The sequence below is a fragment of the Aegilops tauschii genome, chromosome 7 (genome assembly GCF_002575655.3).
Source record: "Aegilops tauschii subsp. strangulata cultivar AL8/78 chromosome 7, Aet v6.0, whole genome shotgun sequence".
In the NCBI taxonomy this organism is placed as follows: domain Eukaryota; kingdom Viridiplantae; phylum Streptophyta; class Magnoliopsida; order Poales; family Poaceae; genus Aegilops; species Aegilops tauschii.
The window spans coordinates 62,244,673-62,271,794 of NC_053041.3; the positions used below are offsets into that span (position 1 = coordinate 62,244,673).

The 27,122-nt window shown below is 43.8% G+C and overlaps 1 protein-coding gene across 1 annotated transcript in view; it reads left to right on the top strand.

The window, feature by feature from the left end:
- Positions 1-27,122, top strand: part of LOC109761744 (syn-copalyl diphosphate synthase-like) — an 85,226-nt gene that overhangs the window by 16,885 nt on the left and 41,219 nt on the right. Inside the window, exon 4 of the mRNA XM_040395600.3 lies at positions 4,527-4,809. Coding sequence (XP_040251534.2) covers positions 4,527-4,809 — 283 coding nt within the window. The remainder of the gene's footprint in view (positions 1-4,526; positions 4,810-27,122) is intronic.

Sequence of the window (27,122 nt, forward strand, 5' to 3'; positions counted from 1 at the left end):
GAGGGCTTGTGGCCATTATACAAATGCAAAATGACCCATTTTTTAATAATTTGTGGCCATTTTGCATGATAAAAATAAATTTAGCCCTTACAAATTTGGTCATTTTACATTTTTATAGAACAAAAATAAATAAATTTTCTACGCAATGTCAATTGTTGTGTAATTTCAAACGATGCAAAAAAATAGAGCCAACACGTGCACAAATAGAGCCAACACGTTCACAAAAAAACGACGCGATTCGACGGCCCAACTAGAGCTTGGTTTCTTTTTGGGCCCAACACCACAATTTTTCCCGCGGAGTCAGTGGTGGGAGAGCAGCCGAGCACAACCAAGAGGATCGCTTCTCGCGGATCGCCCCATGATCCAACGATGCGGAGCCGTCCATGTGATCCAATGGCCCGGAGCCTGCACGCAGCCTGCCCACCGAATTCCTTCTAGAAGACCACATCCGAGGGCTGTCGCTTGGCGCCAGGGTATGATCGGACGGCTGACGTTTGGAGCTAGGGTTAGGAGAAACCCCGCGGGATTTAGAGGGGTTTTGAGCTGGTCAACAGGGTTACGAAAGCTTTGACTGAGCATAACTAATTTAAAAAAATCAAAAAAATATGAAACCTTCGCCGTTCGTTGTTTTATAAGACACACTAACGAGGAAAAATACTTAACTTGGTCTATGGTCATTTTCATGAAAAAAACCCTAGCTGGCACGATCGAGGTCAAACGAGCACCATTAATTTAAAAAAAATCAAAAAAATATGAAACCTGCGCACAATGTTGTCTTATGTGACATGTTACCAACCAAAAATCATAAACTTGGTCTATGGTCATTTTTATGAGAAAACCTTCACACATATGAGCTATCACCTACAAGATTTCATAGAGTTCAAGGAGATGAGGTAGGGTTACCTTCTGTTTTTGAAAAATCTAAAAAAATCAAAAAAATCACCAAATCTTTATTTCAAAGTGAATAAGAAGGATCTGAACTTAGTTTTACATTTTCATATTTTAAACGTGTTTTTAATAGTTTTTATATTAAAGCATATTTTTTAAAAGAAAATGTAAAAATATGAAGATTAATTCAAAAAATAGTGAGACTTCGAATCTACACTATATAGATTGAATAGGTGTTAATACAAAACATTTGGCTCATTTAGAGTAGGTCCAAAAAAACTTGATTACGAATGGGCTGTTTACCCTAGCATGGGAGCTCATTTGGAGCATATTTCTCAAATTCATTTTTTTGTGACCTCCTCTAAATCACCTCAAATTTTGCACACATGATCTCCTACACAAACATAGATAGTTTGCCAAGGTTTTTTTTTGCATTTTCTTGAATTTACACAAACATACATAGATAATTTGCTGGTGGGAAAAAGCATGCATTTGATTTGATTAATAAACATGAGACCAATAACATGTGTGATCAGTGAAGCAACACTGAAACAACATGTGTGATCAGTGAAGCAACACTGAAACAACATGTCTGATCAGTGAAGCAACACTGAAACAACATGTTTGATCATTGCAGCACCTAAACTCTAGTTCACAACATCTAAACAGAACTAACCATACACCACAGGCAAATATAAGGACATACAAATATAGATAGAACAATACGTTACTAGCATCACCATAGATTAAGTTCACACCATAAACTGCCACATTAAGTTTACCATAAGTAACCGGACCCTAAGTACCCAAAAGATTAAGATTCAGTTGACATCATCACACCATCACAGCATCATCACATCACTTCACGCCAGAGTCAGGGCCTTCGCGAGCGCAGCATGCTGCCCCCTGATCATGTAGTCCTCCCCGCGGATCGCTACATCCTCTGCATGAGACAGAAGGTGATCGAAGCGGTCATCCTTGGGCTTTGGCTTGGTGGTGCAGTAGGGGCAGTGCCACTTCTTGAACTTGCGATTGTAGAAGGAAGCAACTCCCTTGGCCTTGATCTTCTACACCTCCTTGGATGTGAAGGATGCGACGTTTCCCTTGTACACATCATCTCCAGAATCATACTGCACACATGAATGAATTGCATTAGTACATTATAGATTCATATACACCATGTCGAAGGAACTAAATGAACAAGGGATAGGCTTACCTCATATTCATAATCGTCACTAAACGCCCCCTCGTACGGGTCGTAATCGGCCAGCTTCCTCTTTCTCCCCCCCAACCATCATCCTCCTGAATATACAATTACATCCATCACTAGTAGCCAATTGAAGCACACATGACACATTGATCATAGGGCTAATATACTCCCAATATCAGAGATGTTTTAGAAGTGAGGTTTTTTATTTGGGATAATTAATTCTGTGCCCTTAGTTGAGTCCCACCCGGCAGTTTTACCCCTAGTTTCCGAAAACCCTCGGTTTTGCCAAAGCCCGTTTGCTCCTCTTATGGTTTTGCCCTTCCGTCAAGGTTCCATCCAGTTAGTGTCATTTGACCGTGTGTTGACCGTGTGTGGACTTTTTGTTGGACCATTTTGCCCCTACTTCTTCACTCTCTAGTGAGAGACTGCCAAGTGGGACCCATCATTCCGAAAACCATCCAAGGTTCACTTTTATTTCTATCTCGTCGGTCAAACCCTAGTATCAGATCCCCTTCCCCTCTCTCTCTCAAATCCCGTCGGCGGTGGAGCCACAGATCCCGTCGATGGCTAGCGGGGGAGGCCAACGGCGGTCCCGTCGGTGGTGGAGCCATCAATCCCAACGAGTTTGGGCTTGAGCGCCCGTAGGAGGACAATCACCCCGATCCTCCTCGTCTCCACGCCCCAGATCCACCTCGTCTCGGCCCTGATCTACCTCGTCTCCGCCCCCGATCCGTCGAGGCCGAGCGTGAGTGCTGACCTGCCCGTGCTCCTTCCTCTCCTCCTTCCCTCTCCCTTTCTCTCTCGATTCACTCTGTCTCTCACCATGCTCTTTTCTCTTCATCAACAGTAGTAGGGAGCAGCACCAAAGCCACCATGGCCACCGCCCATGGAAGTCCACCTCTCGATCCGTTAGCCGCCGACGTTCGCGTGGAGCCTCGTCCACGCCAACGTGGGCCAGCCAACACCGATGCCCCCCATTGGCCCAGATCCAAAGCGCCCCGTTGACCCTCCCCCGGGCCTCCTTCCACACTGCAGCGGCGGTGGCCAAGCTTCCGTTATGGGGACACACAGGTGAGGAGGATCTGGGGAGCTCCGGCGCTGATTCCGGGTGCTCCGGCGAGCTCCCGTGCTGATTCCGTTGGCTCCAGCGAGCTGCGGCGCCGATTCCTTTGGCTGGCGAGCTCATCCTCGTCCTACCGACGGCGTCCTTTCAATCGTTGACCCAACATTTTTTAACACTTGACGCAATGTAATTAGCTAGTATAGCTGGCAATTATTGATTGATGATTAATTATATTCGAGATGATACGACATTAAGTACTGATTTGTGTTAATTACTGGTGTTTTAATTAGTTTATGCGGTGTTAATTATTGCATAAAAAATTAATGCAAAATTAATATTATGTTTACAACATGGCAGTGTCCGTTAAGACATATTTGGTCCATTGTGGGTCCCACATGTTAGTGAGAAGAGAGAGGGATGTTTTCTGAGTGATGGGTCCCACTTGGAAGTGTCTAGTGAGAGAGTGAGGAAGCAGGGGCAAATAAGTCCAACGAAAAGTCCATAGATGGTCAACACACGGTCAAACGGCACTAACTGGATGGAAATGTGACGGAAGGGCAAAACCATAAGAGGAGCAAACGGGCTTGGGCAAAACCGAGGGTTTTCGGAAACTAGGGGTAAACCTGCCGAGTGTGACCCAACTAAGGGTATAAAATCAATTTTCCCTTATTATTTCTGTGCCCCTTAGCTCTATGCATTCAAAAACCACATCCATCACTAGTATATCAATGTATTAGATTTGTACACACATTGATAAAAAACCCAATATGACATTCAAATAACATATTGATCATTGGTCATGCACACACATTGAAGAACAAAGCTAATATAACTACATATTGTGAAAAAAAATTATATACTAATGAATCAAATTTATATACTAATGAATCAAAAACCCCAATATGACAAATTTACACACATTGAATCAAATTTATAACTTCTTAATCAATGGATTCCATTTGGGCATATGATATTCAAAACCCCAATCTGAGTAGCATTCAAAAACAAATCTAATAGGGACCCAATCTAAGGCAACGAATCTGAGTAGCATTAAAAACCCCAATCTGTGAGCACTAAAAACAAATCTAATAAGCATCATAGCATTAAAAACCCCATCTGTTCACAACATCTAGCATTTTTGCAATGAATTTATCCAAATCCCAATCTAAATACCCCAATCATTGCAGCACCTAAAATCATAGTTCACAACATAGCATTTTTGCAACGAATTTATTCAACAAACCCTAGTCCAAAAACCCCCGTCCCCCCAACCCAACCCTACAGAAAACCCGGGCCCATCCATCAAACCAACTACTCTAACCATCTAAACTACCGTATGAATCACAATCTAACCAATGCAACTAGGGAGCAATTAACTCTACAAGCTCAGCAAGTGCAAATACCTCCTCCTCCATGGCAGGCGGCGCAACGGGGGCATCTGGATGGACTGCGCCGCTCGACGCCTTCACCTTCTGCATCGATGAGGCGGCCCGCCACATCCGCAGCGGTTGCGAGTTTCCCTGCACCGCCGTGGACGCCGCCAACATCCGCGGTCACCGCGCCTGGACCCTGCAGCTCCACCACATCTCCGACCGCTGCGCCGGCGTCGCCACAAGCATCGGCCATCTGACAGATGGAGGCGATGAAGGTGAGGAAGAGGATGCGGTGGGGGAGAGCGAGACGGTGCGGTGGAGGCAGTGGAGGAGAGCGAGACGACGCCGGTGGGGGAGAGGAAGACGATGCGGCAGGGAGGGGATTTGGGGGAAAATGGTAGGGGCGATGGAGGTGGTTGCCCTCTTTATATGATGGGACGTTTCGGGCATGTCCATGGACACGTGCTACCCCACGACCACGGTCTCGCATGCGCCCACATATACGCGGCCCCACTCGTCAGCTAACGGTCAAAGGCATTGACCCGACGGCAACGTCCGTTATAACCTGTTCTGAGGGTTACGGGCAAGGGAGTGGGGAAAAGTGAGCAAAAGTTAACAGAGTGGGGATGAATGAGTAGAGCTAAGGAACCAGGGGCACAGAAATAAAAATCCCAAATTTATTCTGCATGCTCAAATAGATGTGTCAAACATGGCTATGAAAGAAATTTGGAAAAAATGTATCCTACAATGCCCCCTTAAGGTGTAGACCGATGTTTTGATCAGTCAGTCTACAGGGCAGTATAAATTCAAAAAAAAATTAAAAAATTGTAAAACCTTGAAATCTAGCTATGTTTGTGCAAAATATCAAGTGTGCAAAATTAGAGGTGATTTAGAGGAAGTCGAAAAAATCACGCTTAAACACGAGGGACCATTTGGTCTCACTTAAGTCAGTTTCTGTAAAAAAAAGTGATTTTTTACACCACCTCCAAATCACCCCAAATTTATTCTGCATGCTCAAATAGCTGTGCCAAACATGCCTATGAATGAAATTTGAAAAAAATGTATCCTACAATGCCCCTTAAGGTGTAGACCGATGTTTTGATCAGTTAGTCTACTGGGCAGAATAAAATCAATTTTTTAAACACGAGGGACCATTTGGTCTCACAAAAAAATTGTAAAACATTGAAAACCTAGTTATGTTTGTGCAAGATATCAAGTGTGCAAAATTAGAGGTGATTTAGAGTAGGTCGAAAAAATCACGCTTAAACACGAGGGACCATTTGGTCTCACTTAAGCCAGTTTTTGTAGAAAAGGTGATTTTTTCCACCACTTCCAAATTACCACAAATTTGTTCTGCATGCTCAAATCGATGTGCCAAACATGGATATGAAAAAAAAACCCAGAGTTTTATATATTTCATATTGGCTTGGTGAAACTCTGGTACATACCTCCGACTTTACCTCAAGGGGACAGTGAAAACTTCATTTCAGTTGAAATTGCTTTCATAATTATGTGTATTACATGTAAGTGAGCATGTATAAAAATGAGGAGGTTATTTGAAGAAGGTAAAAATATTGACTTGTGACATATGCACAAAATAAAATAAAAAGTAAAAAAATGCTCGCCTACTAGTAGGCTCACAGAACACGGCCTGCATACGACTAGAAACCCAACAACATTTGGGCCAGGATGCAGGCCCATGTTGCATGAATGACTCTGCTAGTAGGCCCCACGGGGCAGGGAGGGACCAGGTTGCCATGTATGATTTAGAGAGTAACTTGTGAGAGAGCTGTCAGCCTGGTATATAAACCGATGCGAGCTCCTCTCGCTTGGCGAGGTGGGACTAAACTCCCACCACCACTCGGCTGTTCCCGCAACAGCTCCGGCTTGGGCCCAATTCGGGTGGGCTAACCCAGGCCAGCCTCATCCACGCTCTGGCTTGGGCCCATTCTTTTCTGTTCTTTATTGTCTTTTATTTCACTTATTAATTCCAATATTTATTTTCTTTTATATATTTACAATATTTTAAAATCAAACATTTTTTATTTTTTATTTCTTTTGACAGTTTTAAAATCCAAAAATGAAATAAAAGTTGTGTTCTATTTCACTTCTTATTGTAATAGTTCTTTTCTTTTTAATAGTCCACTCCCTTGTAACAGTATAAGTTTGTGATATTTGGTTTGCATTTTCTATGTGACTTTTTGATGTGCAACCTCAAGAATCATGGTTTCTTCTTGTCCAGCATGTAGCTAGTTTATTTTGCACGAGAAAATTTGGAATCGTTCCCGAAAACAAAATATAGGCCGATAAATCCATAAAAATACATCAGTCATCCATGCTCTCCAATTGAAGAATATATAGGATGAATACAGATGATGAATCATACTCATCCTGCATATCCTCCAAACAGAGTGCACGGAAGACCCACGCTTGTAATAATCAAATAGATGAAGGTATTTAAGCCGGTGTAGCACTTGCTCGGGGGGCGAGGTGGGACTAAAAATATTAAGACGTGATCCTGGCACGAGACCGGCGCGACGTGGGCCGGCCCGCGCTGAATTGCTTGGATGGGTCAGGCTTTGGTGGAGGAGGCAGGGCGGACGTGGGAAACCTACGTGCATGCATGGCGTCGGTAATCACACCTCCACGAAAGAACTCCACCGCCTGCAGGCGGAGCGTGCGGGGATATCGAACTGGGGCCCGACAGGCGTACGTGTGCTGGGCCCGCACCGATTAATTCGGTCGACCTGTCTCCGGGTGACGACGTGCGCGAGTGCGACGGCCCTTCCTCATGCGCTTTGGCGGGGATCCGCCTGCACTTCGATGCGCCCTGACACCACACCAGTCTCGGAGCAGATCTCGTTAGGTCTGACTCCGTGGATCCCGAGGATGATTCGCCAGTATTTTTGTCATGTTGTGTTACACAAAATGTCCGTTTGGTTTATTTCCTGCACCGTTTTGCACCAATTTTTTTTCAGTCACAGTTGTACATGATCCCGCAACACCTGTCGCGGGGTATTCTACGGTGTACACAAACATCGCTAGCACATGTGCGGACAAATCGACGGCTACGTAGCATGAATGTACATAAATGTTCTGAAGTGACTGCAGATTTTTTCCACAAAAGGCCTGCTCACAAACAACTACTTCCTCCATTCGTAAATATAAGTCTTTTTTAGAGATTTTAGTATGAACTACATACGGAGCAAAATGAGTGAATCTACACTCAAAAATACGTCTATATACATCTGTATGCAGTTCATACTGAAATATCTTAAAAGACATATATTTAGGAACGGATGGAGTGTACGGTTGGGTATAAACACATGCATGTCGCGTCGGAAATGGAAATCACATTCTAGCAAAAATGTTGTTACAAGACCTCCATCGTGAATGAATTGTTTCATAACTGGAAACATTCGTAAAAAAACAAAAAAATGTTGTCTTTAGCTTAAAACATTTCAAATAATATTAACCCTCGTACGGAAGCTCGTCTCCAGTGCCAAAATCCAGCGACTCTTTGTATTGGTCATTGGAGTTTGCGTCAGGCTTGGTGATGACCCACCTTCTCCCATATTTTTACACGGTACATCAATGTAATCTAAGGAGTTTAGTTGTTCCTCTGCCTCAAGCTCTCTAGCCAGAGCCTCCGCATGCTGCATGTCTTGGATGCGCAGTTCCTGTGAAAAATCATACGAACGTATTAGGAGAAACATAAGGATGATGAAGCCATAAAATTGATGTAACATGAAGGATAGGAACCTCTGAATCCATGTTCGACCACCCATAATCATCTTTTGGTGGACGATTATACACCAAATACAAATGACATGTCTTGTCGCCGTTCAGACGGGAAATCATATTTGCAAAATCACCTGGTCCTGAAATCAGGAACATTCCTTCTGGTAGGTTGCACGCATACTCAGGTAGGAACTGGTACAAATCTGAATCCTTTTTATAACCATATCCAGCCACTTCTTTCATGAGAAAATCATAGTCCAATATGCCAGGTTTATACAATCTCATCTCAATGGGTCTTTCGTCAAAGTATCCTGTCGGGACATGGAAAGCTCATAATCCCTATGAATGAAAAATTCCATTACCAGCACCTACATACGAGTATCTCACGTCAGATTTAATACATTGCAATCACCAAAGTGCCATACATAATTTTGGATGTGTGTAGCAACATCGCGACAAAGTTACCTTGTTATATGGGATGGAATCTTCATCTATGGAGATTCGGGATTGTTTCGTCACTGGATGCTTAGCCTACGTATGAATTACCGACATAGAGTTGCACACGAATTAAATATGGTCATAAAAAATGTTGGATATGAATGTTTACCATGGGTGCGAGGTACTTACAGGGGGAGAATTGAAGACATGTTCTTCGAGTGGAGGACTGTGGCATTCAACGGGTGACACCGACATCGCTAGGCCTTTAGTGTTTGGAGATTATGCCGCATTATGCTTCTTGGCCTGCATATGAATAGCTTACACAAAGTTACTCACAAAAAAACTATTCATACGCAATACCGTTCGTGATCGTGACTGAATAACATCGTTGCAAGGTACTCACAGGGGGAGAACTGAAGACATGCTCTTGTGGTCGACTGCTGTGGCATTGAACATGGGATTGAAACATCGCACGGTCTTCCAGCATCTTTCCTTCCATCATGGCCTGCTCCACCATAGCCTTGTAGTCCATGTCCTTGCGCTCCTGTTGCAGTCTAATGTCCATATTGGCACGTGCCTGAAACACATTCGCGTCCATGTTGACACGCTCTGTCTGTATAAGGCCGTCGACAGCCTTCCGGTCCTTTTGCAACCAGGCATAGTAGTAGAGTTCTTAGCATGCATCACCATACGATTCTAGAACGGCAGAATAACACAGCAAACATAATATAGACCACCATACGATACTTGAGTTGCTATGGCCTTGTACAATGCAAGGTGCTTAGGCGAGGTGCTTAGAGAAATAAACTAGGCTTTTCTTAAGCACCGATGCTTATTTGTACAGGATAGACGCTTAACTAGGCGTCTGTCCTGTAGAAATAGGCAATGGTGCTTCAGAAAAACCCGGGTTATTTTTCTAAGAACCACCCTTAGCATCTAGCATTGTACAAGGCCTAACATGCATCAACAAAATAGTACTAATAATAACGTAGACCACTTAAGCAGAGTAGCAGCAAACACTTAGATAAACGGCAGATTAACCACCGCACACCATAAGTTCACACCCACCATAGACCATAGGACATAAGTTCAGACATAACATAGACCATAAGTTTTAGAGTCGACCAGTGAATATAGGTAACATAAAAGGACACGGCGGTCCTAGGGCAGCAGCAGCAGTCTAGCAGTGTTGAGGAACGTAGTAATTCAAAAAATTTCCTACGATCACGCAAGATCTATCTAGGAGAAGCATAGCAACGAGCAGGGAGAGTGTGTCCACGTACCCTCGTAGACCAAAAGCAGAAGCGTTTAGTAACGCGGTTGATGTAGTCGAACGTCTTCACGATCCAACAGATCCAAGTACCGAACGTATAGCGCCTCCGTGTTCAGCACACGTTCAGCATGATGACATCCCTTGAGATCTTGATCAAGTTGAGGACGAGGGAGAGTTTAGTCAGCACGACGGCGTGGTGACGATGATGATGAAGTTACCGGCGCAGGGCTTCGCATAAGCACTATGACGATATGACCGAGGTGTTAAACTGCGGAGGGGGGCACCGCACACGGCTAAGAGATTGTCTGTTGTGCTTTGGGGTGCCCCCTGGCCACGTATATAAAGGAGAGAGGGAGAGAGCCCGACGGCCAGGAGGGGCGCGCCAAGGGGGGAGTCCTACTTGGACACCCAGTCCAAGTAGGATTCACCCCCCTTTTTCCTTTCTTCCACCGGAGGGAAAGGAAGGAGGGGAGAAAGAGAAGGAAGGAGGGGGCCGCGCCCCCACCCCTTGTCCAATTCGGTTTGGGCAGGGGGAGGCGTGCGCCACCTCGAGGCCCTTCTTCCCTCTCTCCACTAAAGCCCACTAAGGCCCATTAACTTCCCCCGGGGTTCGGTAACCCCTCGGTACTCCGGAAAAATACTCGGATCACTCGGAACTATTCTGATGTCCGAATATAACCTTCAAATATATGAATATTTACCTCTCGACCATTTTGAGACTCCTCGTCATGTCCGTGATCTCATCCGGGACTCCGAACAAACTTCGGTCATCAAATCACATAACTCATAATAGAAATCGTCATCGAACGTTAAGTGTGCGGACCCTACGGGTTCGAGAACTATGTAGACATGACCGCGACATATCTCCGGTAAATAACCAATAGCGGAACCTGGATGCTCATATTGGCTCCTACATATTCTACGAAGATCTTTATCGGTCAAACCGCATAACAACATACGTCATTCCCTTTGTCATCGGTATGTTACTTGCCCCAGATTCGATCGTCGGTATCCTCATACCTAGTTCAATCTCGTTACCGGCAAGTCTCTTTACTCGTTCCGTAATGCATCATCCCGTAACTAACTCATTAGTCACATTGCTTGCAAGGCTTATAGTGACGCACATTACCGAGAGGGCCCAGAGATACCTCTCTGATACACGGAGTGACAAATCCAAATATTGATCTATGCCAACTAAACAAACACGCTCGGAGACACTTGTAGAGCATCTTTATAATCACCCAGTTACGTTGTGACGTTTGATAGCACACAAGGTGTTCCTCCGGTATTCGGGAGTTGCATAATCTCATAGTCAGAGGAACATATATAAGTCATGAAGAAAGCAATAGACATAAAACTAAACGATCATTATGCTAAGCTAACGGATGGGTCTTGTCCATCACATCATTCTCCTAATGATGTGATCCTGTTCATCAAATGACAACACATGTCTATGGTCAGGAAACATAACCATCTTTGATAAACAAGCTAGTCAAGTAGAGGCATACTAGGGACACTCTGTTTTGTCTATGTATTCACACATGTACTAAGTTTTCGGTTAATACAATTCTAGCATGAATAATAAACATTATCATGATATAAGGAAATAAATAATAACTTTATTATGGCCTCTAGGGCATATTTCCTTCAATCTCCCACTTGCATTAGAGTCAATAATCTAGATTAGATAGTAATGATTCTAACACCCATGGAGTCTTGGTGTTGATCATGTTTTGCTTGTGGAAGAGGCTTAGTCAACGGGTCTGCAACATTCAGATCTGTATGTATTTTTCAAACTTCTATGTCTCCCTCCTTGACTAGATCGCGGATGGAATTGAAGCGCCTCTTGATGTGCTTGGTTCTCTTGTGAAATCTGGATTCCTTCGCCAAGGCAATTGCTCCAGTATTGTCACAAGTGATTTTCATTGGACCCGAAGCACTAGTTATTACACCTAGATCGGATATGAACTCCTTCATCCAGACTCCTTCATTTGCTTCTTCCGAAGCAGCTATGTACTCCGCTTCACACATAGATCCTGCCACGACGCTCTGCTTGGAACTGCACCAACTAACAGCTCCACCATTCAATATAAACATGTATCCGCTTTGCACTTAGAGTCATCCGGATCAGAGTCAAAGCTTGCATCGACGTAACCATTTACGACAAGCTCTTTGTCACCTCCATAAACGAGAAACATATCCTTAGTCCTTTTCATGTATTTCAGGATGTTCTTGACAGCTGTCCAGTGATCCACTCCTGGGTTACTTTGGTACCTCTCTGCTATACTTATAGCAAGGCACACATCAGGTCTGGTACACAGCATTGCATACATGATAGAACCTATGGCTGAAGCATATGGAATGACTTTCATTTTCTCTCTATGTTCTGCAGTGGTCGGGCATTGAGTCTGACTCAACTTCACACCTTGTAATACAGGCAAGAACCCTTTCTTTGACTGATCCATTTTGAACTTCTTCAAAACTTTATCAAGGTGTGTGCTTTGTGAAAGTCCAATTAAGCGTCTTGATCTATCTCTATAGATCTTGATGCCCAATATATAAGCAGCTTCACCGAGGTCTTTCATTGAAAAATTCTTATTCAAATATCCTTTTGTGCTATCCAGAAATTATGTATTATTTCTAATCAACAATATGTCATCCACATATAATATTAGAAATGCTAAAGAGCTCCCACTCACTTTCTTGTAAATACAGGCTTCTCCAAAAGTATGTATAAAACCATATCCTTTGATCACAATATCAAAGCGTATATTCCAACTCCGAGAGGCTTGCACCAGTCCATAAATGGATCGCTGGAGCTTGCACACTTTGTTAGCACCTTTAGGATCGACAAAACCTTCTGGTTGCATCATACACAACTCTTCTTTGAGAAATCCATTTAGGAATGCTGTTTTTACATCCATTTGCCAAATTTCATAATAAAAAATGCGGCAATTGCTAACATGATTCGGACAGACTTAAGCATCGCTACAGGTGAGAAGGTCTCATCGTAGTCAACTCCTTGAACTTGTCGAAAACCTTTCGCAACAAGTCGAGCTTTGTAGACAGTAACATTACCGTCAGCGTCAGTCTTCTTCTTGAAGATCCATTTATTCTCTATGGCTTCCCGATCATCGGGCAAGTCAACCAAAGTCCATACTTTGTTCTCATACATGGATCCCATCTCAGATTTCATGGCCTCAAGCCATTTCGCGGAATCTGGGCTCATCATTGCTTCCTCATAGTTCGTAGGTTCTTCATGGTCAAGTGACATGACCTCCAGAATAGGAGTACCATACCACTCTGGTGCGGACCGTACTCTGGTTGACCTACGAGGTTCGGTAGTAACTTGATCTGAAGTTTCATGATCATCATCATTAGCTTCCTCACTAATTGGTGTAGGAATCACTGGAACTGATTTCTGTGATGAACTAGTTTCCAATTTGGGAGAAGGTACAATTACCTCATCAAGTGCTACTTTCCTCCCACTCACTTCTTTCGAGAGAAACTCCTTCTCTAGAAAGGATCCATTCTTAACAATGAAAATCTTGCCTTCGAATCTGTGATAGAAGGTGTACCCAACAGTCTCTCCTATGAAGACGCATTTCTCTGATTTGGGTTCGAGCTTATCAGGTTGAAGCTTTTTCACATAAGCATCGCAACCCCAAACTTTAAGAAATAACAGCTTAGGTTTATTGCTAAACCATAGTTCATATGGTGTCGTCTCAACGGATTTAGATGGTGCCCTATTTAATGTGAATGCAGCCGTCTCTAAAGCATAACCCCAAAATGATAGCGGCAAATCAATAAGAGACATCATATATCGCACCATATCTAGTAAAGTATGGTTACGACGTTTGGACACACAATTACGCTGTGGTGTTCCAGGTGGCGTGAGTTGTGAAACTATTCCACATTGTTTCAAATGAAGACCAAATAACTCAAATATTCACCTCCACGATCAGATCGTAGAAACTTTATTTTCTTGTTACGATGATTTTCCACTTCACTCTAAAATTCTTTGAACTTTTCAAATGTTTCAGACTTATGCTTCATCAAGTAGATATACCCATATCTGCTCAAATCATCTGTGAAGGTCAGAAAATAACAATACCTGCCGCGAGCCTCAACACTCATTGGTCCGCATACATCAGTATGTATTATTTCCAATAAGTCTGTTGCTTGCTCCATTGTTCCGGAGAATGGAGTCTTAGTCATCTTGCCCATGAGGCATGGTTCGCAAGCATGAAGTGATTCATAATCAAGTGATTCCAAAAGCCCATCAGCATGGAGTTTCTTCATGCGCTTTACACTAATATGACCTAAACGGCAATGACACAAATAAGTTGCACTATCATTATTAACCTTGCATCTTTTGGCTTCAATATTATGAATATGTGTATCACTATAATCAAGATTCAACAAAAATAGACCACTCATCAAGGGTGCATGACCAGAAAAGATATTACTCATATAAATAGAACAACCATTATTCTCTGATTTAAATGAATAACCGTCTCGCATTAAATAAGATCCAGATATAATGTTCATGCTCAACGCTCACACCAAATAACAATTATTTAGGTTTAAAACTAATCCCGACGGTAGATGTAGAGGTAGCGTGTCGACGGCGATCACATCGACTTTGGAACCATTTCCCACGCGCATCATCACCTCGTCCTTAGCCAATCTTCGTTTAATCCGTAGCCCCTGTTTCGAGTAGCAAATATGAGCAACAGAACCAGTATCAAATACTCAGGCGCTACTACGAGCATTAGTAAGGTACACATCAATAACATGTATATCAAATATACCTTTCACTTTGCCATCCTTCTTATCCGCCAAATACTTGGGGCAGTTCCGCTTCGAGTGACCAGTCCCTTTGCAGTAGAAGCACTCAGTTTCAGGCTTAGGTCCAGACTTGGGCTTCCTCCCTTGAGCAGCAACTTGCTTTCCGTTCTTCTTGAAGTTCCCCTTCTTCCATTTTCCCATTTGCTTGAAACTAGTGGTCTTGTTAACCATCAAGACTTGATGCTCCGTCTTGATTTCTACCTCTGCAGCCTTTAGCATTGAGAAGAGCTCGGGAATTGTCTTTTCCATCCCTTGCATATTATAGTTCATCATGAAGCCTTTATAGCTTGGTGGCAGTGATTGAAGAACTCTGTCAATGACACTATCATTAGGAAGATTAACTCCCACTTGAGTCAAGTGGTTATGATACCCAGACATTTTGAGTATATGTTCACTGACAGAACTATTCTCCTGCACCTTGCAGCTATAGAAGTTGTTGGAGACTTAATATCTCTCAACTCGGGCATTTGCTTGAAATATGAACTTCAACTCCTGGAACATCTCATATGCTCCATGATGTTTAAAACGTCTTTGAAGTCCCGATTCTAAGTCGTAAAGCATGGCACACTGAACTATTGAGTAGTCATCAACACGCGACTACCAGGCATTCACAATGTCTGCAATTGCTGGCGCAGGTGGTACACCTAGCGGTGCTTCCAGGACGTAATTCTTCTGTGCAGCAATGAGGATAATCCTCAAGTTACAGACCCAGTCCATGTAGTTGCTACCATCATCTTTCAACTTAGCTTTCTCTAGGAACGCATTAAAATTCAAAGGAACGGTAGCACGGGCCATCGATCTACAACAACATAGACATGCAAAAACTATCAGGTACTAAGTTCATGATAAATTAAAGTTCAATTAATCATATTACATAAGAACTCACACTTAGATAGACATCCCTCTAGTCATCTAAATGATCACGTGATCCATATCAACTAAACCATGTCCAATCATCACGTGAGATGGAGTAGTTTTCAATGGTGAACATTACTATGTTGATCATATCTACTATATATGATTCACGTTCGACCTTTCGGTCTCAGTGTTCCGAGGCCATATCTACATATGCTAGGCTCGTCAAGTTAAACCTAGTATTCTGCACGTGCAAAACTGGCTTGCACCCGTTGTATGTGAACGTAGAGCTTATCACACCCGATCATCACATGGTGTCTCGGCACGATGAACTGTAGCAATGGTGCATACTCAGGGAGAACACTTATACCTTGAAATTTAGTGAGGGATCATCTTATAATGCTACCGCCATACTAAGCAAAATAAGATGCATAGATGATAAACATCACATGCAATCAAAATATGTGACATGATATGGCCATCATCATCTTGTGCCTTTGATCTCCATCTCCAAAGCACCGTCATGATTTCCATCGTCCCCGACTTGATACCTTGATCTCCATCGTAGCATCGTTGTCGTCTCGCCAACTATTGCTTCTACGACTATCGCTACCGCTTAGTGATAAAGTAAAGCAATTACATGGCGACTGCATTTCATACAATAAAGCGACAACTATAAGGCTCCTGCCAGTTGACGATAACTTTTACGAAACATGATCATCTCATACAACAATTTATGTCTCATCACGTCCTGACCATATCATATCACAACATGCCCTGCAAAAACAAGTTAGACGTCCTCTACTTTGTCGTTGCAAATTTTACGTGGCTGCTATGGGCTTCTAGCAAGAACCGTTCTTACCCACGCATCAAAACCACAATGATTTTTCGACAAGTGTGCTGTTTTAACCTTCAACAAGGACCGGCCGAGTCAAACTCGATTCAACTAATAAAGTTGGAGAAACAGACACCCGCTAGCCACCTGTGTGCGAAGCATGTCGGTAGAACCAGTCTCATGAACGCGGTCATGTAATGTCGGTCCGGGCCGCTTCATCCAACAATACCGCCGAATCAAAGTAAGACGTTGGTGGTAAGAAGTATGACTATTATCACCCACAACTCATTGTGCTCTACTCATGCATATATCATCTACGCATAGACCTGGCTCGGATGCCACTGTTGGGGAACGTAGTAATTAAAAAAACCTATGATCACGCAAGATCTATCTAGGAGAAGCATAGCAACGAGCGGGGAGAGTGTGTCCGCGTACCCTCCTAGACCGAAAGCAGAAGCGTTTAGTAACGCGGTTCATGTAGTCGAACGTCTTCATGATCCAACTGATCCAAGTACCGAACGTATGACACCTCCGTGTTCAGCACACGTTCAGCACGATGACATCCCTCGAGCTCTTGATCCAGTTGAGGACGAGGGAGAGTTTCGTCAGCACGATGATGTCGCTTGAAGCTACGTCGGTATTTCCCCAAAGAGGAAGGGATGATGCAGCACAGCGACGGTAGGTATTTCCTTCATATATGAAACCAGGGTTATCGAACCAGCAGGAGAACCAAGCAACACAACCTAAACAGCCCCTGCACACAAATAACAACACCTCACAACCTGACGTGTTAAAGGGGTTGTCAATCCCTTTCGGGTAGCGGCGCCAGAAATTGCGTGTTGACGGGAGAAAGTTGTAAAAGATTGAATAAATAGATCGCAAATAAAATAAAGTGCAGCAAAATATTTTTGTATTTTTGGTTTAATAAATCTGAATAAAAAGTGCAAATAAAATAGATCGCAAAGCAAATATATGAGAAAGAAGACCCGGGGCCGTAGGTTTCACTAGTGGCTTCTCTCGAGAAAGATAGCAAACGGTGGGTAAACAAATTACTGTTGGGCAATTGATAGAACCTCAAATAATTATGACGATATCCAGGCAATGATCATTACATAGGCATCACGTCCAAGATTATTAGATCGACTCCTGCCTGCATCTACTACTATTACTCCACACATCGACCGCTATCCAGCATGCATCTAGTGTATCAAGTTCATGGAAAAACGGAGTAATGCAATAAGAACGATGATATGATGTAGACAAGATCCATTTATCTATGGCGGTAGATATAGATCCCATCTTTTTATCCTTAGTAGCAACGATACATACGTGTCGGTTCCCTTTCTGTCACTGGGATCAAGCACCGTAAGATCGAACCCACTACTGGGCACCTCTTCCCATTGCAAGATAAATAAATCAAGTTGGCCAAACAAAACCCAAATATCGAAGAAGAAATACGAGGCTATAAGAGATCAAAGAAACTCAAATAACTTTCATGGATATAAAAAGATATGACTGATCATAAACTCAAAGTTCATCAGATCCCAACAAACACACCGCGAAAAGAGTTACATCATATGGATCTCCAAGAGACCATTGTATTGAGAATTCAGCGAGAGAGAGAGAAAGCCATCTAGCTACTAACTATGGACCCGAAGGTCTACAAAGAACTACTCACGCATCATCAGAGAGGCACCAATGGAGGTGGTGAACCCCATCCGAGATGGTGTCTAGATTGGATCTGGTGGTTCTGGACTCTGCGTCGGCTGGATGAATATTTCGTCGACTCTTCTAGGGTTGTGGTATTTTGGGGGTATTTATAGAGAAAATAGGCGGTCCGGGGGGCACCCGAGGTGGGAACAACCCACCAGGGCGCGCCTGGGCCTCCTGGCGCGCCCTGGTGGGTTGTTCCCTCCTCGGGACTCCCCCAGGTGCAACCAGGGCCCAACTTCTTCCTTTTGGTCCATAAAAAATCATCGTGAAGTTTCGTTGCATTTGGACTCCGTCTGATATTGATTTCCTGCGATGTAAAAAACATGGAAAAAAACAGCAACTGGCATTTGGCACTGTGTCAATAGGTTAGTACCAAAAATGATATGAAATGACTATAAAATTATTATTAAACATCCAAGATTGATAATAAAACAGCATGGAACAAAAAAAATTCTAGATATGTTGGAGACGTATCAGCATCCCCAAGCTTAACTCCTACTCGTCCTCGAGTAGGTAAGTGATAAAAATAGAATTTTTGACGTGGAGTGTTATTCATCATGTCATATCATATTCTTTTCTTTATAGCATGGACATTTGGACTTTTATGTGATTCAAAGCAATAGTCTAGTTTTGACATAATAATTTAGATACTCAAGCATATCAACAAGCAACCATGTCTTTCAAAATATCAATGTTAAAACAAGTTATCCCTAGCCCATCATGCTCAAATATTGATCCATTCATGAAACACACTCGAATATTAGCTACACCCAATACTTAAGTACGATCATATTGCCTCCTAGTTGGTGCTTTTGTAAGAGAGGATGGAGACTCAAATTTCCAAAAAAAATTGCATAAAGTAAAAGAAAGGCCCTTCGCGGAGGGAAGTAGGGATTTGTAGAGGTGCCAGAGCTCAAAGCGAAAAATATAGAGATAAAAACATTTTGGGAGGTGTATCCATTCCACCAACGAAAACGACTCAGAGTTCCGAACACTTTCCATGCAAGATATGCGATAGGCGGTTCCCAAACAGAAAATAAAATTTATTCCTTTTTCCACCATACTTTCACTTTCCATGGCTAACCGTATCCACGGGTGCCCTCCATATCAACACTTTTCAAGGAATTTATTATTTGACAACATAAAGTAAATTCATTTTTGCATTTTGGGACTAGGCATCCCTAAGACCTTTACCTTACTCTCGTGCAATGACAAGTGAATAAACACTCATCGTGAGAATAACACATACAACGTGGAAAATATTAGCCACCCGTTACCGTTCCGCGAGCGAAACAAACACACAAAAGAGAAGTTTATTTTGAAAATTAGAGATGGCACATGCAAATTTGCTTAGAACGGCAAAAGAATTCCGCATATAGGTAGATATAGTGGACTCATATGGCAAAACTGGTTTAAAGGATTTTGGATGCACAAGTAGAGATCATACTTAGTGCAAAATGAAGGTTAGCAAAAGATTGAGAAGCGACCAACCAAGAAACGAATAATCTCATAAGCAAGCATTAAGCATAATTAACACCGAATAATGCACCGCAAGTAGGATATAATTTTCATTGCATGATTATTGACTTTCGTGCATGCATAGGGAATCACAAACCTTAACACCAATATTCTTAGTAGAGCACAATTACTCATCAACATACACTACTAGGGAAAACCTTATACACAGAACATTAGCAGTAGCGCGGGCCAAAAACACACGCGGGTGCTAATTGGCAGCAGCGCGGTGTTGTAAACGGCACTACATATACAATTATAGCAGTAGCGCGCCCGAGTACAAAAGCGCTACGACTAAAATTCCCACGGCTTAGCCGATAGGCTGCACATAGTAGTAGCGATCTTCGCCGAACCGCGCTACCGCTGTTTGCTTTGTAGCAGCGCGTTTATGCTGAGACGCGCTACTGCTAAAGTAAATAAAATTAAATGGAAAGCAAATAGAAAAGTAAATGAAAATGAAATAAATACAAAAAGGTGAAAGGAAAAAATAAAATGTAAAGAAAAATAAATGAAAAAGGGGGAAAAAGAGAATGGTGTAGCAGTAGCGCGTATCCAGGAATGCGCTGTAGCTATGTTAGCAGTAGCGCACTTCCTGGAACGCGCTACTGCTACTTCTGACTAAATCGCTCGATTCGTTTTCCCCAACGGCCACTTCCCCCAAATCGCAACTCCTCCGCTGTCGCCGTCGCCGTCGCCCGTCGGCCGCCGCGCGCTCTCCCGTCGCTCTCCCGCCTCAACGCCGCCCCCGACCCCGGATTCGACGTCACCCCCGACCCCGACCTCGACGCCGCCCCCGACCCCGACCTTGACGCTGCCCTCCGCCGCGCGCCCGACCCCGACCTCAACGCCGCCTGTCCCTCCCTCGCCGCAGTCACCGTAAGGCTCTGCCTCTCCTCTCCCCTACCCTCCTCTCTCTCTCTCTCTCTGCTAGGGCAATTTATATATGTGTTGATGCTGTGTTGACGTTCATATGAACCCTAGGTGTTCATATGAACCCTAGATTTGTTTAGGGCAGTAGGCATTTTTTAGCACTTAGGAAAAATGATTAGCAATTTTTTTAGGAAATTAGCCAGGGCTAATTTTTATGAAAATGCCTAAACAGTAATTTCATTTGCATATTGTTGTTATATGATATGTCATTGATGTTCATTTGCATATTCCATTATTGAAGTGGTTCGATTGTGCCCAAGTGGCTTTGTTGTTTCCAGGAAATGAAGCCGAGTGGCCTATGTTTTGCCGGAATGTTGATTCATTTCCGTTTCGGCAAATTTCAGGTTCTCGATTTGTCCACTTTTTAGCAAAAGTCATGCCAAAATTTTCCGTGAATTTCGGCATGACTTGTGCTACAAACTAGGACATATCGAGTGCCCGGGATTTGCCGCACCGGGAAGGAGTCAACGTTCCTGCAAAGCATAGGCCTTTTTTATGTCATTATTCATTTTATTAGGTATAGAATTAATTGACTAGATTTAATCGTAAGAACTAGTTGAATTAATAGAACTAGTTGAACATGTCACATTTGTTGTTATTTTTTAGTTAAAGCAATTTTTCGCGCATCGACGTCGGCGATGCCTATCCCGCATCCTCGTCGTCGAGTCGGCGGAGGACACCTGCGTCACCAGATGGGCCATGTCCGGGACTGGGCTCCGCCGGGGTGGTACTGGGAGGCGCTACCTACCGGGGGGCGCAGGTTGGTGAGGAGCCAGCCTGTCGTTGACCCGAACCTTCTTTGGTGGCGGTCGCTTGGGCCAGTGACGGTCCAGAGGCTCGAGGACCCCGCGGAGGTGGTGCGTCACCGTGTCAGTGAGGAGGACGCGCACATCCATCGCTACTTGTTTGCGTTGGAGCACAGGTTCTCCAATACCTGGCAGGTTCTCCAGGGATCTCACTGGAGCTATGATCCTGTGATGGTTCCTTCTCTTTGGGTGTCCACCGCCCGCGCCGATACCCGTCATGCCCTAGGGTTTTAGTTGTATTAGTGATGTTATATGTATGATACTATTCGGGATGTATTAGTGATAATATTCGACGATGTATGGACGCATGAGATGATTTACTTTTGCTTATTGAATGCATGCTAATTTGAATACTTATTTATTTTACGATTTGGTTTTGCTTATTGAATGCTCATGTCAATATGAGTCCTATAAGATATTTTGAGTATCCTGGAGTTGTCTTCGATCGATTTTCAATTAATGTTTCAACTATGAACATAGGAAATGTCTGACAACAAAAAGGATTTCGGTATTTGCAAATACTGTGAAGGCGAGCGCAGCCTGTGCGACGAAATCTTCCTAGATGATGATAGGTGCTTCAGCGTCAAGCTGGACGTGAACTTCGAAGTGGATACAGTAAGTCACAACGACAAGTCTTTTTTCGTAATTAAGCATGACATCTGCTTCATTTGCTTCAACTTTTAATTTAATTTTTTTACTATTCTACTAGCGTATCCCCTGCCATGCAAGAGTTTTTGTCTTGGATAAGATAGGTTTCAATCGTACTATGGAGGTAAAGAAAGTTTACTTGAAGACCGAGCATGGTTATATTTTCCACGCAAAATTATACAACGCAGACGACTACACCTATTTTGGATGCAAAACTTGGCAAGCACTATGCAGGACTTATGCATTTGAGCCTGATATGGTTATCACCTTTGATATTCGTCCGGAAGATGATATTGAAGATAATACCGACATCTGGGTCAATGTGCAGACGCCTCCAGTTATACCATTATGTGAGTTTCTCAACCATATTTATGTCTTTGATATTGTTTATTCAAAAATAGTTGACAACTAATTTCTATTGTCAGCTTATTTCGGTTCAAGCAAACATGTCCAGCGCTTGGTAGACAGGACCTACTACTGTCCCGAGGCTGAACTAAACTGCGAGGGGCTAAGTCATTATGTTTCATGGCTTGAGGATCTTGATACTGTCAAGACAAATTTTCTTCCTGCACTTAGAAATGTTAGTACTGAAAACGTGCGACCAATAGTGTTCGTAATGAACTACGGTCACATCTATTTAGGAAAGATGGTAAGATTTTTACTATTTGTCCTCAGTGCATCTTTTGCATACATTATTTTTTAAGCTAAACTTCATTGCTAAGTATGTTACTATACGATGTTCTTCAACAGGGACTCCCGATGAATGTTGTGCCTTATGGGATCGAGACTAATGGTACCATGAGTATTGTTAGCTTACGACCAAGATATCCTACAATGCACTTTAGTGCATTCAGGATTTCTAAGAGCGAGGAAGTCTTAATAGTGAATGACTGGACCAAATTTGTGATGGAGGAGCGCAGAGAAGTACTAGGGGGCAGCAAACAGAAGCGCAGCCCACGATTAGGAGACAGGTTCATCTGCATGCTCCAACTTGATGAAGGAGGAGAGCTACACATGTTTTATGTTATTTTACCTGAGAGAGAGCAGCAGGACTGATTAGCTAGCTAGAAATGAGTTTGAAGATGATGATGTGCTACACTATGACTATGATGATTAAATAGCTAGTGTTGGTGGTAATGACTATGATGATTATTATTAGCTAGTGTTGGTGGTGATTAGATAGCTACCGCATCTAGTGTTGGTGGTGATTAGGATGATGATGTGCTACACTATGACTATGGTGATTAAATAAATACTATTGGTGGTAATGACTATGATGATGATTAAATAGCTTGTGCTGGCGGATTAGATTCAAGTGGAGGCAACATGTGGTGCACATCGAAAGTACTACTAGTCCAAACTAGATCAAGTTTGGATTAGTAGTATACTTTTGACATGCACCACATATTGCCTCCACTTGAACCTAATCCACCTTCATTTGACACACTGTTATGGACATAATGATATAAACCTCATAATTGGTATTGTACCAAAATTTGTATAACGGCGTATAAATACACTAAAAATGAAAAAAAAGAGTACAAGTAGCGATGGATAGTAAACACGCTACAACTAGCTGGATCCGCAGCAGCGCGGGATAGAACAAGCACTGCCGCTATGTGTCTTAGCAGTAGTGCTTGTCGCACGCGCTACTGCTAAGTAATAGTGTGGCACCCCGGCTAGAAGCGACCGGTTTACCATGCATTGCCAGCCCAGAGACCATGTCTTCTGGCAACACACATCTTGGTACAGAAAACAACCGCTTTATTGATGCTAGCGGACCAGAGTTTATATTACAACAGCTGTCGAGGCCAAGCGGCACACCCGGTGCGGCTGAACAATATGTACATTATTTAGTGAACATAAAGGGGCCTCGATCAGGACAACTACGCGGCAGCGGAATAACGTCGTAGCGGAAGCTCCATATCACAGGGACACCGATGTGGACACGATCTTGACTCGAGCAGTGCTCCTCTCCAACGAGACTTTCCTGAAATCTGGCATGACACGCCAGGTCAGTACATTGAATGTACTTGCAAGCTCACAACAGGCATAATCATAATGACAAACAATATCATGATAATTAACCAATTAATAATAATGCAACACTATATGTCCAACATGTTGTGATCATGCTCGAACGTCCCTCGGGACGAACTTACCAACCGTGATCATTCTGAGATCACAAACAAACCACCATCGTGGTCTTGACAAGAGTAACTCGTGATCCTTGCGGCGATCACAACCACGACCAATACCTGGTCCCGAACATCTCGATGGCCTTTCTGCCATCCTCAACAATGCAAAGTTCATAACTTAGTGTGCAGATTTTATTTAACGTTGACTCATGGTGGGACCTACTACGAGGTGTCCGTGACCGTGGACTCGGCTATCGATAGATTATACACTCTGCAGAGGTAGCACACTGTACCCACACCACGGAACCCATGGCCTCGCACTCCCATTCGGGTGGACCAACGGCATTCCGACGAAACCCTTCCATTGCCATGACACTCTCCCGGCCACTCCGACCCAATCCCCAACGGGCTAGTCCTGGGTGGCCCCGTGTCTACCAAAGACACACCGACCACTGTCGTGGCCAAAACGATCCCACTCGGGGACCCGGTACCATAATCTCAACAACGGGCACACAAGGTTATGCCTGCTTACCGGGCCAGGGTAAGCACGACGTAACCTTCCCTAGTTGGAGGCACCGACCAGAGGCAATGTCAATGGACCGAATCAAGGCCTTCCCACAAAGGCAAATGTGGTTGCACTAGGAAAAACTCGATTTAGCGGCACCATGACCCAGTCAACGGTATATTCAAGTTGAGTTATATTCGGGATCAACTTGAAATGAAAATAACCGGTGTCATAGCATGCCATGAAATGCAAAACTACACATGCATCACTTATTAACGAAAATGACCGATGTCAAACATATTCACACTAAGCATAAACCTCAACAACTCATATTACTTTGCTGATCGGGGTAACTCACATTTTAAACAAAAAGTTTTGCAGCAAGTTTTATTATTTTCTCATGCAAGAAAATAACTTTGATTTATTTCTCACATGCATAGAAAAGATTATACCACAAACAAATCCTAATTTCTTTACCAACCAAGTTAGGTTCAAACATTCTGTAAGTCAAATAAAATGACTAAACAAGTACCTAACAAAGTATTTTCTAGCAAATTTTTACCATTTTATTTATGTAAGAAAATAACTTTAAGTAATTACTAACATGCATAACAAAATTATTTTTATCGTCACCACAAATAGACCTTAGCTTTACTTCACCAACTAAGCTAGTTTCAACATACTGTAAATCAAGAATAATAACTAACAAACACTTAACAGAATATAAATAACACAATAGTTATTTAAATGCATGGATTAATCATTTCATTCAAGTAAGAAAATCATAAATATTGAAATGGCACCATGAAAATGTTGCTGTGGCTTGCCTTAGTGCAGATGAGGTTCACAAGCCTTCTGGTGATCCTCAAGACAAGCCTCACCCTCTGAAAATAATTTTAAACACAAAAATAAAATATCAAGAACTCTTTTGAAAATCACCAGAAATTCTAAACAACTCAGAAAAATCTCATCTTTGGTGAGCTGTTAGATTTCTTTGCAAAGAACAAAATGCAAAAAGAATCAATTCATTTGGACTTATGGTTGAAGAGTTATGGCTATTTGAAGTGTTCTGTAAATTCAAATGAATTTGAATAAAAATAAATAGATTGGGGGGTGACGTCGAAGGCGTAAAGCCCAGGGGCGCCACCACTCGTACCGCTTCGCGCGCGTACAGAGTGGCTGACTAGCGGGCCCCGCCAGTCAGGTGAGGAGGAGGGGGAGAAGGAAACAGAGGGAGTCGCAGCTCCGCCGGAGCTCTCGCCGGCGACGAGGGCTCCTTGGCCAAAACGAGAGGGAGGGATGGCAAGAGGGGGTTGAGGCGCACCTGCCCGTACCCGTAGCGTAGCTAGGGCGGTCGGACGGCGTCAGAATCAACCTCGCAAGTGGAGGCAGAACACGGTGGTCGCTGGAGATGAAGAAGACGGCGAGCAGAGGCAACTCCAGGGGCTCCAGAGGAGCGGGATGGCTTCACCGGCGAGGGGCGGAGGCCCTGGAAGGATCGCATTGGCCTGGGAGGGGCTCGAGCTACCACGGTGACCAGAGGGGATCGCCGGCGAGCTCGAGCTCGAGGACGGCGGCCTGCCCGGCCGGGCTACGGCTTCCTACTCGCTTGTGGGGTGTGTGGGAGTGCTGGATGGTGCTCGAGGAGGCTGGGGGCGGCTCTATTTATAGGCGAGCGGCGAGGGGGTTTCGGGCTCCGCCGGTGGACACCTGTCCATGGTGCCCGGCGACGATCGGCGTCAGTGAGAGGGGGAGAAGGCGACGCAGCTCACGCGGCAACTGTTGGCGGACGGAGACGAGCACAGGAACGAGGAGAAGGCGACGAGCACAGTGCGCACCGCACTGTTGGGTTGGCCGGACCGTGCCCGTGCTCGCTGCGGCGAGCTCCGGCGTCGGCGAGCACCAGGGAGGAGTTAATGACGTTGAGACGATGATGGTGGCGAGGTTTGGCACGCTTAGGCAGGCGGGGAAGCGAGCACGCGAGCAACAGAGGCTCGGGCGCGTCGCAGAGCGCGTCGGCTGCATGCCAGCACGCCTGGACGAACGCGGTCACCGCGTGAACTATGACCTCATGCCGACCTAAGCCCAAACTTCATGTCTGGCATGTTGTTCGTGGTAGTTTTGAGTGTTACCACGCTTTGGTTTGGATCCAGGTGCAGAAGAGAAATTTTTACATGCCAAGTAAGTTTCTGGTCAGTAACTTTGAGTAGTTACTGTGGTCAAACGGCTGGGACTTAGAGGCTGTGCTTTGGAGGTTAGCCAAGAGTTACTAATGTGAAAATGCACAAGAAAACCCAGGCACAATGCAGCAAGTAAAATGGTAGTTGCTGTAGAAACCAC